General features: G+C 36.3%; 1 protein-coding gene across 1 annotated transcript in view; it reads left to right on the top strand.

Moving 5' to 3' along the window:
• Positions 1-14,554, top strand: part of LOC146000415 (uncharacterized) — a 70,145-nt gene extending 55,591 nt beyond the window's left edge. The window contains exons 11-12 of the mRNA XM_083138016.1: positions 5,558-5,827; positions 12,773-14,554. Coding sequence (XP_082994142.1) covers positions 5,558-5,827; positions 12,773-12,780 — 278 coding nt within the window. The 3' untranslated portion in view covers positions 12,781-14,554. The remainder of the gene's footprint in view (positions 1-5,557; positions 5,828-12,772) is intronic.
• Positions 14,555-17,141: the final 2,587 nt, after the last annotated feature.

The raw sequence follows: 17,141 nt of genomic DNA, 5'->3' as shown, positions 1-17,141 counted from the left end.
CCATTCCCTGCAGGTTAGGAATAGGTTCCCTAACCACAGGAAATCCTCCTCTACCGATTCTAGTTCAACCTGGAGGGCGCCCAATCTTCTCTCCAGGTTTTTGGGACAGGTCGATATTAGCTCTTTCAAGGTTTGTAATTGCCCCCAGTACTCGCGCACTAAGTCTTTTAATTGGGACAAGGTGTTGACTTCCCTACAGAACCTATCCCTAATGGTGTAAGTCACAAGGTGGCGTATTCTTTCCACCCACGTAACACTTTCGGCGCCTAATGGTATAAAATTCACTATATCTTCAGATACGTTTGGTATTCTAAACAGCTCATTAAGCCACAGATCTGTACGATAAACATTGTTATGCCCCATGATTTTCACGAACTGAAGAGTTACGGTATCTCTCTAACATCTTTCGCATGATATTGCTGATGTGTTATTTCCCACCCCTTCCCTAACATCGATCTAGTTACTTATCTGATCCCATACTTAGTTATTACATCAGCATAATTTTAGCTTTACTAAGGTATATATCCCAACGTCAAGCTGTACTGATGCAGGAAATTTTTTTTTATTACAGAAGCATGGCTACTAGCAGAATTACTTTCCTATTTTGGATTTTAATCCTACTCCTATCCCTGATTCATTTTATTGGATCTTTACCCAACAATGAACAGTCGCAAGACATATTTTTTAAATCATTAGGCTTATATTATGAGAGACAAGGGTTAACCATTCATAGTAGTAAGAATATTTTTACAACTGTGAACATATTCATTGATGCACATATTCAGGCTGACAATGACTCTGCATGTGCGCAATGGAAAGTCATTCATAATGATACCAGTACCAAAATTAATGATTATCTTACCGAAATTTCTCAGTATTTCCCATGTAAATTTACAGTAGGAGACGTAAGGCCTAATTGCCAAAATTTATATCAGAATGTTACTAATATTCATAACAGGGAAAAGAGGCAGATTTTTTTTAATTTAATAAATTTGTTCAGTGCAGGACTTTCTGTTTTCAATACTATGTCAGTTCATCATTTATCCCAATCAGTTAAAACTTTAGCAGCCAATCAACATCATATTATTCAGGAAGTACAGAATATGAAACAGAGTCAAGTAAAAATGGTGAACATTGTTAATGGGATTTTGGTAGTTTTAAAGCAATCAGTTTTGCATTTAAAGGAAGAATTATTAGCCAAATTTTGTTATGATTATAATGAGGAGAGACATATAGTTGCCTTATTGCACGCCTCTGAGATGATTGAGCGTTTAGATTTTATAATTATGGAAATAGCCTCGGGAAAATTATCTTATCACATTTTAACTCCTAATTGGCTTCGTACATTCATTCAGCATCATCCCGATTTTAAAGATTCACTTTATAAAACAGACATAGGATTATTTTATTCATTGACCAAAGTATATTTGATTAATTATGAACCCAGTAGTAGATCATTTCATTTACTTCTAGAGACACCTTTAGTACAGATGAATGACATCGCTCCTATTTTTCGAGCAGTTAACTTAGGCATTTTGCATAACAATTCATGGTCTCGCATTCGAATCCCAGAGTTAACCTATAGTATGCAACATAAGGGAAGTCCACGATTAGTGCAAATTGTTGAGAGTGCATGCGAGCTTAAAAACTTTTTTTATCTCTGCTCGCATAGTGAAGTTACCATCGATAGAGATGTACAGTGTTTGGAAGATTTACTTTTACACAATAGGTCAGTTTCTTGTAATTTTGAAGTGAAATCTATTACTGACAATAAATCATTTCAGTTCATTAGGACACGTAATGGTATTTTAATATCAGGCTCAGGTCAATTTATTGTTATTCAGAATTTGAACAATAATTTGAACACGCACAGATCAATTCAGCTTAACGAAGGGGAATTTTTATTTTTTAATTATCAGGATTTTTCGCAGATTATTGTGGATCAACAAATTTTACACACAAGAATTTTAGCTTTCGAACAAGTCAAAATGCAGGAAATTGAGTTATTACTTAATATCCCCAAGAATTTATCTCATTTCACTATTCCCCAATGGACTCCGCTTGAACTTGCTTTAAAACAACTTAATCAATCAATTAGTAAGAGCATTTTATTTAAAGAATTAGTTCTAAACCCTTTGCCTATGTCTATATTAGTTTTTGTTATTTGGAATGTGTTATTAACCGCAACCGTAGGATATTATTTTTATAAGCATCATCAGCTTGTGAAACAGATTAATTCAGAGCAGAGCAGTAATAATTAATAGGTTAAGGCAACACATTAATCATGGACATTAATATTTTAAATTACGGTTGGATATTTTATTTAAATTTTCCTTATTTATTTTCAAAGAGTTATGGCAATTATTTTATCAATTTATTTTAATCATATTCTATTTTTGATGAGACAATTTAATTTAATTTTAAAGAAAAGGCAGTGGAAATTAGTTGGTTTTGTGTACATGCATACTTGAATTATATATACCCATCCTATTGCAATTTCCTTTCTTTGTCATAATTTTTCCTTTTAACCTAACCTGTCTATACGGAGCACCATGGACAAGCAATGCCTACACCATCCATGGGCATTTTTCATGACGGACATCCGCAGGCAGTCTATTACCAGGCAGAAAGACTGATTACCATTCTACGAGGGAGACATGCAGACATTTTAAGCACTATTTCAAGAAGAGAATCGTCACCACCAATTTGAGGGAGACATGCAGACATTTCTAATTACTACACGGAGACTACCTTTTACAGGAAGGATGTAGTCAACCATACATTTCCCAGTATAACAGACTACACATTATCAACAACACCTAGTGATGGAGCTAGATAAATTTCCCTCCACACTGCAGTTCGAACTACAACTTTTCCCCATCTTCCAAGTTCTACGGGTAATTTACTACATTTTTACATTGCCCCAATGCAGTCAAGACGACAAGCAATCCAGAAAGAAGAGGAAGCAGAGAAAACATACATTATACAAACAGCAGTTCTGGTCACAAACAATAATTACAGAATTGTGCTACAGTGTTTCTACACATACACATGCGAGCTCCTATCATGTGTATCTATTTGGTTATTTAACATGCATTATGGGAAACAATATTTTTCCATAGCCCTTATATACATTTTTTAGTTTTGTGTCATGCATAAGAACTAGTTTTATATGCATGCAAGTGTACATCATACTACAAGGAAGCGACACGCACCAGTGGTGTCAAGTGACCAGTGTTCGCATCAATTAGTGCATAATTTTTTTTTACGATGAAATTTTGCACTTCGAATAATAAATGGACATGCAAGCAATACAAATAACATAATTATAGCACTTTCGAACATTTTAGAAAGCATGCTTTAGTGCCAATATTTTATGCATATGTTTGTCGCATGCAGGTATTATTGTTATTTTTTTTTTTCTCTTTCTTCTCACCAACATGGAAGATTGAAAGCGACATATTTGTTCGCAAAACATTTTTGATATTTATAACTTAAGCACATAGTTTTGTCACTTGGAAGATTATTAATTTTGTGTGCAGTCATACAAAGGTATTCACCACGCCATAGTTGTGTATACAGTGTACAGTTTAAACGTAGAAAAGAAAATTGAACGCTATACTTAAGTTTTACCAGCGACAGTTTTCAGTGTAACTCACTATATGCATTTGAATATTGTATAATAATACATTGGAATGTGCAACACAGCCATGCAAGTTTATATATTTGGCGATGTTAGGAGTGCAGTGCTACATAGTTCGTAAAACATACGCATTTTTTATATAATCAGGCTTTCACACGGACAAAACAGTGAGATGTGACAATGTTTTACATGCTTACTTACGTGTACTTATTTGTGCACCTTTTTAAGGTATTTTTTGTTTTAAAGAGTTTATATCGAGCGGCAATATAAACCAACATTGTGAATTTTGTTCCATCTTGCAAGATGCTCCAGCCGTTAGCTTCGCGGAACACACAGAGTCGTTACCGCGTGGCGAGGCATCACAGACTCTTGACTCGGAGCAAATGGATGAGCTATTATACATAATAAACAGTACGTACGCACAAAATGTGGTACATTAAGAGTTTTTTCGCTTAACGACACGAACTTTTGTGATTTCTAGTCCTATAATAGTATATATTATTGTTTTTTACATCGTATAAACATACGAATTTGTTAGTATTAAGGGTATTATTCATTATAAAGTTTAGGGAATAATTTTTTTTTCCTTCAGGCTACAGCAAACAAGGGAAAGTTATGTTATGGTGTATTTCTTTTGTATATTTGGGTTTTTTAAGAAATATATGGAATTGGCGAACCTGAGTCATGTCAAGCTTTGCGATTTGACTTTTAAATTTTCAAAGGAAAATTTTTCCTAGGCGGCGCGAACGTATCAATCCATAGGATTGTATGTTTATTTTATTAAGTCTCTCTGAACGCTTCATGTTGACCAGGGCATTCATTTGTTTTTCTCTCAGCTGTCTCAAGCCTCTTAGGCATGTTTACAATGCATTGTGTTGTGCCATGCAAACCTCCTGAGCATTCAGGAAATAGGTAACACTTCTGGGTTTGGTGTCAGCGGTTTGCATGGTAGCAATTATGATAATAAACACGATTCGGCGATTCGGCATCGAGGAAGAGCTCGATGGCCAGAGAATATAGAGGTGAGACAAGCTGGGAAGGGACTGGACTTTGGGAATTGAGTTGGTAGAGAGAGGAGGTCAGCAAGACAGGAGGTCGATAGTGGAAGCACGCTTTGGTCAACAAGTTAGAAGCTTACAGAGGACTTCGCTATTTTCATTCAGCTCAGAGACTTCAGTTAGACAGGTAATTATCCTACACCCAGCCATGATACAGGTTCAACGGTTCACAAAATCCAACGAGTTGCCATTGTCTTTTCAGTAGTTTAATTCCTTTTGTGTAATTTGTACCTTTCGCATGCCAAGCAATAACTCGTCATGTCAATGACGAGTGGTCTCATCAAGAGGATGAATGATGAGTAGTTTACATCACCCCATCAATTAACTGGTTCAGATCCCTTCATTCTAAAGAATGACACGATTGCAAGGTATCTTGAATTGATTAGGTAATTTTGAGTAAGAACTGCTTATACAATGAACAATTTTTCGAAGATTAGTATATCCCGTAATATTTGTGACTTGTGTTTGTAGATGTATTTGGAGTCTGAGTATGTGAAATGACAAATGCAAGCTCCACCCCTTAAATTAAAATATTACATACATGTTTATACATGTGTATATATATATATTGAATTGAATTTGAATTTTTGAATCAATTGGAATTGCACAGACCCTTTATACTGTTAATGTATTTATATGTGTATGTGTGGGGATGGTGAGAGACGTGTAAGGCTAACATACAGAAAACATCTGCTTGTACCCTTGAATATTTTGGAAAGTTTACCTTGAAAACCGGGAATTATACTTGAATTTTATCATGGTCCTAGAGTGGTCACCCTGATCTTGTTCAAAACCTATGAATGCAAAATAGTAATAGTAGTATTAATGAAATTAAAAATATATTTTCTTCTTTCAGGGTGGCGAACTTCACCCACAGACTGGACCACAATGGATCCCGCAATCGTGTCATCGGGTCCCATGACAGACATTCGCTCCGATTCCCCTCCCCACTGGATGAAGTCACTAGAGTCGCTGGCCGACTCAGCCGGACCTATGTACCCTAACTTGCTCCCCTTCAATGACTTTGGACTTGTTGGACACTCGTGGCCTCCAGCAGGTGCCACCCCACCTCCTGGATTCAACACACTCCGCCCACTTAAACCTGCTGAGCCACCGAAGATTGAAAGTAAGTACTGACGTCCAGAAGTTACTGGGACTAAGGCACTACTACTTTGAACAAATACTTGGGGAAGTTTCCAGACTGAAGTGACATGTGACAGGCATGAGCGTCTCTGAAATTTGTGTGTGGGGGAGGGGTGTCAGGTCATTGATAAAGCTTGATTACTAGAAATAACAATAATTATTACCACAGTCACAAGCAGGGCTTCAAAAATCCCGGTTGCCTGAGGCTGTTCTGCCACCTAGCCCATGTCATGGAGTATGGCCAATATTTAAGCACATGTTGCGTGCGTCTGTTGACAAAACCTGCTAGTGTTGCCATTTACGGAGGATATGTACCAAAAATGGCACTTTTTCACCACTGAACCCATAAAATCGCCAGTAAAAAATCTTATCAAATGTTGCACATGATCAATATTGGTCGCAAATGACAGATTGACATGGCATCCGATATCTAATTATAACCCTTTGATAATTTCTTACATATTTTTCTCACTCAAAAATGCATTTCTAGAAAAATTTAACACTGCCTTTCACCAGTTATTAATTTATCTAATTTTATGTGTGGTGTAAACTGATAATTTTTTAGCATTGAAAAATATCTCAACGGATGAGGCTTTATAATGCAGAAAACCCGTTGTATATATCTCTTACGCTTTTCGAGATGAAAATTTTCAAAGTTTGGGTTGCACAACTTTTGAAACACCGTAGTATGCACAATTGCTAGTAGGTGGTTTCCTGGCGCTTGATATTCAGAGCTGGCACCTAGCTCTGAAGAAGATTTTTCGAGCACTGGTCATAAGTGTTATTTTACAGTAATTACTATTAGAAATTAATAAAATACACCAATTTTATTCCAAATTTATTTTTGTTATTACGAGGTAGAATGAAATGAAAACCTTAATTTGTTTTAGCTTCTTATCTAGTAGATTTCTATATGTAGGGTTGCACACGTTTGCTGCATTTTTGCACAGACCTAATGCTCATCTACATGTATTTTCAAGTTTTGAGTTATTGCCTGTATACTTCAAGAATAATAAGTCTGAGGTCCACGTGCAGTCACTTACGAGCCCCTGTGAAGGCCTTTCCACTCATCTGCCTGCAAATTGAGACCATTGTTGAACTTTCTCCTCCATTCGTAAACTTGCATAGAAATATCGAACTTTCATTTGCCGAAAAATTTCTGTAAGTTTTAGGCTGACAAGAGCAAGAAACCACTCCTCTTCACTGGTGCAAGTGTGTAGAGGAGGCACCATCTTTAAAATGACAAATATGGCATTTTGAAGCTCACTTGATCAGTGTTGCAGCCAAGTTTTTACTTTATTTTATTCGAATACTAACTAAACCAACAGGTGACAAGCAACACAAACCCCTTCAGTCTTAAGGCAAGCATTGACCATGCGGCACAGACCGAGATGACACAATGCACAAAACAACCCAGTCTAATAAACATGTGCAGATTGCCACCAAGAGACGTGTGTCACTTCTCACCTGCTGCCTGTTACTTCAGTCTGAGAGCTCCCTTACACTTGAACAGCAATACAAGGGATTGTACCGAAGAATTGGTGATTTATCAGCAGTGGCAGATATAAGCATAGAATTGCCGATAATTTTACTGATCTGATATACAGGGTGGCTCAAAAAATCACTTAACACCCTCGGTACAAGGCCACTGCAGCGTGCAACATGGAAATGGTGATGATCAATCGTTATCAGGCCAAGGGGGAACCTAATTGACGCCACCCGCATGGTCGGTGGCCATCTTGATGTCCGCCATCTTGAATTCAACTTTAGAATTTTAAATGGGAAGGGGGTGATATGATATATCAAATCAGGCTAGAATTTCACGAGAAATGCAATGGTAAAGGTTTTTTTGATGTATCTTTAACCAGTAAAAAGTTATGACTGAATTCTTGTACAAATTTGCTCCTTTTCGAGGTGTTACAAAAGTGTCTTAAATTTATTTAGCGCATCGGTAATGCATCAAGATCAAAGTGACGTCTAGGGAGAGAAGTTCACATGCCATTTCACACGATTTTAATCCACGAAGAGCTGCGCATTATGAATGGTTGTCGCGAACAATTTACAGTGTGACGCTTCCATTAAATGAAAAGTCCTTCACAGTGACAAGGCTAATGTTTATGTTCATAAGGAAGTTCATAAACAGAATATTCGATGCTTTTTATCTGATAACTCATTTTCGACAGATCAAAGCTGAATGGTTAGTGCTGGTAAGTTAATGGTGTCGCGTGCTGAGTGGAACACTGTTTGTTAGTCAATTTTCCAGCAACGGAACCTTAAATGCTTAGGGCTACTTGGATTTGTTAAATAAACAGTTTTTTTCATCCTTGCTTATGGAAGAAGGTACTTTTTACAGAGTTTTTTCAATAGGGAAGAATACCAGAACACTATGGGTACGTTGTGAAGCAGTTTCTGTCCAAAGTTAGTTATCAGATGACAGGGGTCGCATATTCTGTTTATGAACTTCCTAGTCACTGTGAAGGACTTTTAATTCAATGGAAGCGTCACACTGTAAATTGTTCGCGACAACCATTCATAATGCGCAGCTCTTCGTGGATCAAAATCTTGTGAAATGGCATGTGAACTTCTCTCCCTAGACATCACTTTGATCTCGATGCATTACCGATGCGCTAAACAAATTTTAAGGCATTTTTCTAACACCTCGAAAAGGAGCAAATTGGTACAATCTTTTTACTAGTTAAAGATACATCAAAAAACCCTTCACCATTGCATTTCTCGTGAAATTCTAGCCTGATTTAATATATCATATCACCCTCTTCCCATTTAAAATTCTCAAGTTGAATTCAATATGGCGGACATCAAGATGGCCACCGACCGCGCGGGTGGCGTCAATATGGTTCCCCCTTGGCCTGATAACGATTGATCATCACCATTTCCATGTTGCGCGCTGCAGTGGCCTTGTACCGAGGGTGTTAAGTGACTTTTTGAGCCACCCTGTATTTATAAATTTCATGTAATTTACTGTAAACTGTTCTTATAAATGTGAAGTTATTTTATCAAAGATAAAACCCATGGCAGTCACTTCATTAGTTAGCAGGGTGAGTGTTCCATTTGAATGTAAAATTTTATATTGGTTCATTTTATACCAGTATCATCAAAAGATATTGAAAGTTGTGGCTCATTTTGTGCCAGATCACAGCGTCAACTTCAGTTTTACCACAACTGCTTTTAGATGTTAGAAAATAACATACACAGAGATTGGTTTTATTACAACTCTGTACAGATTTGCTTTTTTGGGGGGAAATTTTCCTGTTCTCTTCATAAGTGGTTTTGCTATGTTGATGGAAAATGTATTTATGCAAAGGTACTCATGATAGCTAGTAAAAATTTGGTTGTAGTATCGTGAATGATTGTATCTGTGCACATACATACATCATATTTCTTTCATTGACACAAATTATTCTTTTCTGTTCTTGACTGTGGAAGGGGTGATTTTTTATATATAACTTTAGCTCAAAGGTATGCAGAAAGTCATGAAAGAGTAACAGAATGAAGTTTGAAATGAAACTTGGAGGCTATGATACTAAGTCTCCATCTCAATTTGTAAAAGTCCACTTCAAGACTAGAGAGAGATGACATCAAGACTTGGTTGTTCTTAGTACCATCCCTATGGCTGATAATTTGGCTAATTTTACTAGTCCCAATATATCTGTAAATCCAGTAGACCCTCAGCTATATACCTAAAGCTATTTTAAATCCAAGAAATAATTTTAATATTATTTTATATTAGAACTAGGAAAGTTAAATAATATAATACAGGAAAGTCAGGGTTCCACATTTATCTGTAATGTAGCACAAAAGTTTCTGCTTTTTTATTCAATTTTCACAAGTACAGGGTGTCAAGAAAAAAACTGCTGAAAAAGAACATAACATCTCTGAAACTACTGCACTTAATTGACTCGACATGTACATAACCTGAAATAATACCGTATTTACGTGTGTATAATGCACACCCTGGTTTTTCATAGGGGAAAGTGACTAAAAATATATCTTATGTAATGTGCAGTATAATCCAGGTTCAAGAAATGGCTTTCTTAGTTGTAGGTTGTATAGCTGTTGCTATGCCGATCAAAAGTGAATGACAAACTATTCAATGAGTCAGTCACCTGTTGCTATGTGGAGCAAGAGGAGAATCCTCTTGTGTAAACAATAAGTCACCAACCCATGCCACCTCCCTCCACTGTGTTTAGCATCCCAAAGCTTTCACTCTTTAACCACCTTATTTATTCTGTAATAGAAAAAGCGAAATCAAAATTGTGTTATGGATTTGCAGTGCTCAGGAAGTATATGACAGGAAGTGTATGCTCGAATTCCGTCAAAACTCACTACTTTCCTTGCCGCCGCAAAGTATTACATTACAAAGTGAAAAATCGTGGAAAATGGCCTTTAAACTTTTATACATGGTTTTGCTCATTTCCTCTTTAGTTTTTCTACAAAAAATTCAAAATAGATACATTCCTCAATTTTACATTTTCCCACATTTTAAGTTCCTTCACATTGGTTAACGAGGTTTCACTGTACTTTTTCCATGACTAACGTAACATATATAAGAGGCACATCCAGGACCCTCAAACTAGCAGTTAGCAGCACAAGATTTCTTCCATTAAGGCATTTACACACTCCATATGTGTCATATTATTTGACCAGTTATACATTTTAATTATTATTTTCTTTTTTCTTATCTTTTCTTTCATCGAAAGTTCCAGAAAAATCAGAACTTTCTTTCATTTTGTGATGATCTTATTTCAACCACATTGCACATTAATGTCGCCATCTTGAATGGAACACTATTGCCATTTTCAGAAACTGGAATTTAAGCTTTACAACGATATATAACACGATAGGGTTCCGTAAACATGAAAAATCAATGCAAGTGTCCCAAAATCATGTAATGACCCTGCATGGTTTCATGTTGGCTGTCTGAATTATTCCGTGCATAATACACACCACAGTTTCTTGGGGCAAAAATTTTGGAAAAAAGTGTGCAATATACATGAGTAAATACGGTAAAAAACTGTGGCACAACAGCCCGTGAGGGCCAGGGCCTACCCACAGACTACCAGCCTCTCTCCCACCTGCCAAGATCATCCAACCAGTTATGGGGTGACGAGTAGTCAGTACAATGAACACCCAGTCATTGTAGGTTTCCATGACCGGATTGTGCTACTCATTCGTAGTTCCCTAATTTCCTCACGATGATGAGTGGCCACCAGCCCCATACACAGGCCGAAATCTCAGGAGAAAAGTTACTACACTTACCGCCAGGACACTTGAACCTGTGCACATTCCGAAGCCGGAGCCCAAAGCATGATACCTTAGACCGCACTGCCTCGGTGCAGGACTCCTAACCTGAAAGAGAAACTCAAGAAAATTATGTTGGATGCTCAAAAGGCAAGCTTGGAACATGTGCATGCGAGGATGGCAAATGCGACTGCTTTTGTTCCACATAGTAATTTCGACCAGTGGAGAGGGAAGGGAGCGGGGGTTGGCTGAAGATCTCCAGAGGAAGTCACAGCCAGAGTGAAGGCAGTCAAATGAAAGCAATATAGTTTTTAGAAGGAATGAGCCCCCCTCCCCCAACATGTGCAGCATTCTCCATTGTTGAAACATACCATCCTGTAACTTTGAGAGACAGGCAGTTTGGCGGAAATTTAAGTCATTTATCGTCAGATATTATTAATATTTGCCCTACCTACATCAAAGTATTATGATTTACAATTATGCTAATAATTTATGTGCAAAATATGGAAAATTATCCAGTAAGAGAATTAGAAATATTTATAATAAAAAAACATTAAAAGAAAAAATATATAAACAGTTTTGCAGCTATCATATGGGAGGGAAGGAATGAGGTCATTGAGGTATGGTGTCAACTGAACCTTGTTCCACAGCACTCCACCCTTAAAGGGTCGCTTCTGGCAGGAAAAGAAACAAATAAGCAACTAAATAGGCTAAATAGTGTAGGATTGTTGACAATTATCAAAATATGGATGATGAAACAGTAACGTCGCCTCATTGTAATGAAGTGATCCCGGGTTCAATACCTGGTGGAGGCACATAGTGGCATGGTCCCACTTTAAAGTGTGGCTCCAGTCCTGATTAGTCTATTTGTGCATAAAACGAACTTAAAAAAATGAAAGCTCACTGCCCAAATATGAAACAACAAACTGAGGCAACACAATGCACTTTATTTAGGAAACAAGCCCAGTTTGAGCAACTATTAGCAACACGTGCAGCTTGCCGTGTCTCTTTGGTTCGAAAGGTTGCACTGATTGCTGAGGGTTCGCTTCCAAGCAACATGTGTTGCCTGTCACTTCAGAAGTCTGAATTATCCTGCGAGTTATGCAAATCATGGAAAATTGATTAATTCTGCTGTAAATATTTGAGAAGCAAAATGGATTCCATTAATCAGGAATAACTTAATACTCTGATAACTATATAAATGTGCTATTAGAGGTGAAATGTTAATTTTGTGTAATAAGTTTAGCTTTTAAATCTGATTTAGATTTTTATTCACCATTTTAACACCCAATATGGCATTTTATATGCTGCTTTAGATCCCAAAATGTTCCAAGTTTTTGTACCGAAATCCTGATCTTTATTCACCATAAATATGTTGCTTATGTAAAATTCAAAGCAATAAGTGCAGTAATTTCAAAGATATGTAGTTTTGTTGTTCATGACTTTTTTCCTGAACACTGTGTACAATAGAATATTTCATATAATCTGGTTTTGTAAAGTAAATTTATAAATCGACAGTTTCATAAGACTAATTGTATTGATGTTACACACACTGATTTCTACTACTAATTTAACTGATTTCCATGTCATGCATGTTTCCTATTAAGTGCCACAAAATAACCTGGACAAATTATAAGCAAACTAAATTAATGTGCGTTGTTTTTTACAGATTTGTAACAATCATCATGAAACAAGAAAAAGATAGACTGGAAGCTCAAATCGATGAAGAAAATAAAGATGAAAATATTTTTCTTAGCGATCGCAGGTCTCTCAGACAAAAAAAATTACATAATACAATATCTTGTCTGGTTGTCTTTACTCCTTTTTGCCTTCTGCAGCATCATCATCATCATTGTCATTTATGTTTCGACTTCCTTGTTACTTAGGCATTTTTTTGGAACTTACACTAAAGCATTATATTATGGAAATTTTGCTGTGAGGTTAAAGAAAATATAAATGAACTTATTATAAGGTATGAAACAAATTGTATTCGCTTTAAGTTGTTGAAATATGGATATTTATTTATTTCGTGAGCACGGTAAGAGAAAAATGCTAAAAAAAACTAAGTAACAAGCTCCCAGATTTCCATGAAACACCAGTATATGATTTTGTATCTACTCCATTGCCATAACATATGTTAAGAATATCATGGTGCGGGATTGTATGCCATTGTCAGAATATATTGGAAAAAAAACCAAGAAAGCATTGTGTTTAGTAAATATTGTCTTGAAAGCAAAGAATTTTTGAGATTCAGAATGCTTGCATTCTTTTCTGTGGTAAATAATTATGAAATGTGTAAAATATTTTTTGAGATTTCTGCATGGATCTGTAAGAAATAAGCGCTATTATTGTTGTAATTTTTTTGTTGCAATGCACTTGTATTATTTGATTTGGCATGATGACAGTTCTTTTGTTACATTTTACTTTTCGTGATTTTTTTGAGGGTGTTTCATGGAAAAAAATACTAGATTTATATATAGCACAGCCTAGGGTGATCCAGTGTGTACTAGTAACAGATTAAAAAGAAATGGATTGCCATAGAATATTACTATTACTACTACTACTACTATAGAGGATTTAAAACAGTGTATATTAAATGGTAAAGCTGAAAGACCTGCTTTTAAAAAAAAGAAGAAATGAATTTATTATACTTCACTTGAAAATGGCATGGAGAATGTAATTTGGGGTCTACTTCTGTCGTAAAGTTTCAACTAATGTTAATTATTATTTTCTGAATATATTTCTGGTACTGTGGAAGGTTTTTGAGAGAAAACGTAAGACGTGTTTAGAAAAAAAGAGTGTCCGTGGCTCAGAGGGCAGTCTCTTTCCTATTACTGGACCACTGATGCCTTATAACAGGTTTTAAAAGTTTTTTGTCGTCGATTGCAGTTGTAAAGCATATTTCTCTAGCAGAATGACGTGGATTAATGGGTGGGCACACGAAAATATGAAGCCGATGTTTGCTGTGAATGATTTCATGTGAAGCATAACTTCACTGAATGTTTGAGGTCCTCTTCTGGCTCTGAATTCGAAGAGTTAACCTTGATTTAAAAGTACCAAATAAAATGTTTTGGGTAAAATGAATTGCTGTCCAGTGACTCGCAGCTTTGTTGGGAAGATTTCTGTGCAATGATTAGGGTGGGTGGTCACTTTTGACGTTCAGTAAAAAAACTCAAAGATTTACAAAAAACATAGGGGCTTGTTACATATCTGTATACTTGGAGTGACTATAATGTATGAATTATAATTATTAATTTAAAAGAAAAAGACTGCAAAGAACTCATGAGAACTGTAACAGATAGGGTGACATTTGTAATCCCCCACAATGTAAAGGTTCGGCAGGCGTTAAGTCTGCTGTACCTGAGAGAACTGTTTCATGGTTGTTGTTTCAATTCTGAAGATTCACTCAGCTTCCTTGGCGAACTGTCCACTTCCCTAATAAAAACAGTTGAAAGCATTTTGCTGTGTGTTATTTCTCTCTCCCTGTATGATCTAACAATTCCAGTGATGAAACATTGACTTAGGAATGTACACAGATTTTTATCAATGGCCTACCAATACAGGAACCTGAGTTATACGTATGTCAAGGTGAAGAGAAAATATGTATAATTGAGAATTACTTACAAATCAGATACCATGTCATATCATTATTAACCCCTTAAGTTTGGAATTTGTTGAACAAGTTGCTACTGTAAAATGTAGGTTTTTTCGTCAAATTCAGTATACGCCCTTCGCATTGTGCTGCTGTGGTGTGGAAGGCATATATGTACGCTTTGTTTGTTTCAACTATATTTGATTTACTGTGACGTATATAGTCACGCAGATGTTTGGTGAGATAGTTCTAGCTGTAGTAGAAACAAAAAATAGTAGCAAAAGAGGGAAAAAACTAAAAAGAAGAAGAAACTAATGTTTCCCTTCTTTCTTTTTGTCTTTTTCCTCACTTGCTACTATTTTTTGTTTCTACTACAGCTAGAACTATCTTCACCAAACGTCTGCATGACTATATACGCCACAGATAATTGAATATAGTTGAAACAAACATAAAGCATATATATATACGCCTTCTGCACTGCAGCAGCACAATCCACCTAACTAATTTTCCCCTTCTTTTTCTTTCTTTCATCTTCTTCTTTTTCCTCTCTTGCTACTATCTTTTGTTTTCAACTACAGCTAGAACTATCTCACCAAACGTCTGTGTGACTATGCCACAGTAAATCAAATGTAGTTGAAACAAACATAAGGCGTATATATACGCCTTCCGCACAGCAGCAGAATGCAGAGGGTGTATATGTACGCCCTCCACACTTAAGGGGTTAAAATACTGTAATTGTATCTATTTTGAGGGACAAAATATGTGTAATGCAGATTATTCTGTCATAAAGTGATAAATTAAAATATCTAAAAGTATTCTTAATTTGTATGTGGATTAGTGTCCAATTCCCGTGTAAATTTTACTTTCTGGTCAAGCGTGTAACTTTTCCTTTTTTTGTTTTCCATGGCCGACCAGTAGCATAGCAGCTGATAACGTTCACTAAAGAAACTGTTGTTCTGTTCTTATTATGAAACACTGCAAATCTCAGCTATCGGCATATTTGTAACGTGTCTACTTTCGTATTGTGATTACATACAAAAGAAAATGTGTCTCATGTTCTGAACAACTGCGGCAAATCTTTCTCCTCTGATTTCATGCCGCCTCTCCTTGCCTTCTCTGCGACACCACTTATATTTCTTGCAACTCGAGACCAACCGCCATCATGCCCACCTATCTTGTTTCGTATTTCAAATTATCCTTGTGTTTTTGTAACGACAAAAAATGTATACTTCTGTCACATTGTTGTAGCTTGGTTATGTACAAACCAGTTGTATTTTATGAAAATTAGTACATATAACACCGAATTATGTATAAATTCATTACATACAAATAAGGCTTAATGAACATGTTTTTAAATTACATTTTGCTGGGACCTACAGAATTACGCAGATCTGAGTTACGTATAAAGCATTCGCAACTGTATAGTGTTGCAATATTACTTGGTTTCTTTGTTTTTTACTTGTTTTCATGTTTTTAAATGATTAATTAATTTTGCTTAATTTGGAATACTTGGGTGAAGTTTTGTACTGCTCATTTTAACCTAATATGCATGTTCATCTTGTGTACTTTGAGTCAGCATTGGGAAATTGTGAGAATAAATGTCTCCTTGGAAATTTATGCTTGAAGGCAGTTGCACTAGTATTACTGAAATAAATTTTGGAAGTTTGTAGTCAATGGTTCGTTTAAAAATTGCATCACTTTTGAAACAAAAATTATTTGCTGACATTTCTTCCTATTATATGTTGTTTATTGTGAATGATTCTGGCATACTCTTTCCTTAATAGTGATCGAGTTCGCATATTTTCCGAGGTTTCAGAAAGCTTGGTGGATCTATAGACATCGTTTTAACGTCCAAATACGCAGAAATCCATTGGACTGGCATCATGGCTTTTGACAGGAATGTCATTGAAGGGAATAACACGGATTCCTGTTTCCTGCTCCATGTCCTGATAAAACTGGAGGGATGATCTAGTGGTGTGGCTGGATGCTTTGTCCATGCGGACCTTGTTCTTGTTGGCTCCATACAAACGAGGGATGTCTGTCCATAGATTAGGGCCATAATGGATTCCTGGAAATAGGCATCATTCACCTTTGTTTTTCCCCACCTTACGTGATTCCAATGTCCCCTCGTATCTGTGTCCACCTTCAATCTTCATTGCCCTAGTGTTACCATTACACGTGAGATAAATATAGGCTTCAACCAATGTGACAACTTGTCTTCCATTTTGACCCCGCCAAGTGTCTTTCATACAGTTTGCGGCAGTTTGGGTGTTTACAAGGTGGTATTAAAAAGTTTTGAGACTAGCTTGGTTTACAAGAAAGTACTTTATGTATCTACTTTTACACATCATCACCTTCAAAATAGTCCCCTTACACAGTGGTACATCATTCCTGCCACTTCTTGAATGTGTCTTCTAAGTCTTCTTTCAGAAACGTGTCAAGCACC

The sequence above is a fragment of the Lepisma saccharinum genome, chromosome 16, assembly GCF_977018435.1.
Source record: "Lepisma saccharinum chromosome 16, izLepSacc3.1, whole genome shotgun sequence".
NCBI lineage: Eukaryota > Metazoa > Arthropoda > Insecta > Zygentoma > Lepismatidae > Lepisma > Lepisma saccharinum.
Note: the sequence above shows the minus strand (reverse complement) of the source record. Positions and strands in the feature narration are given on the sequence as shown.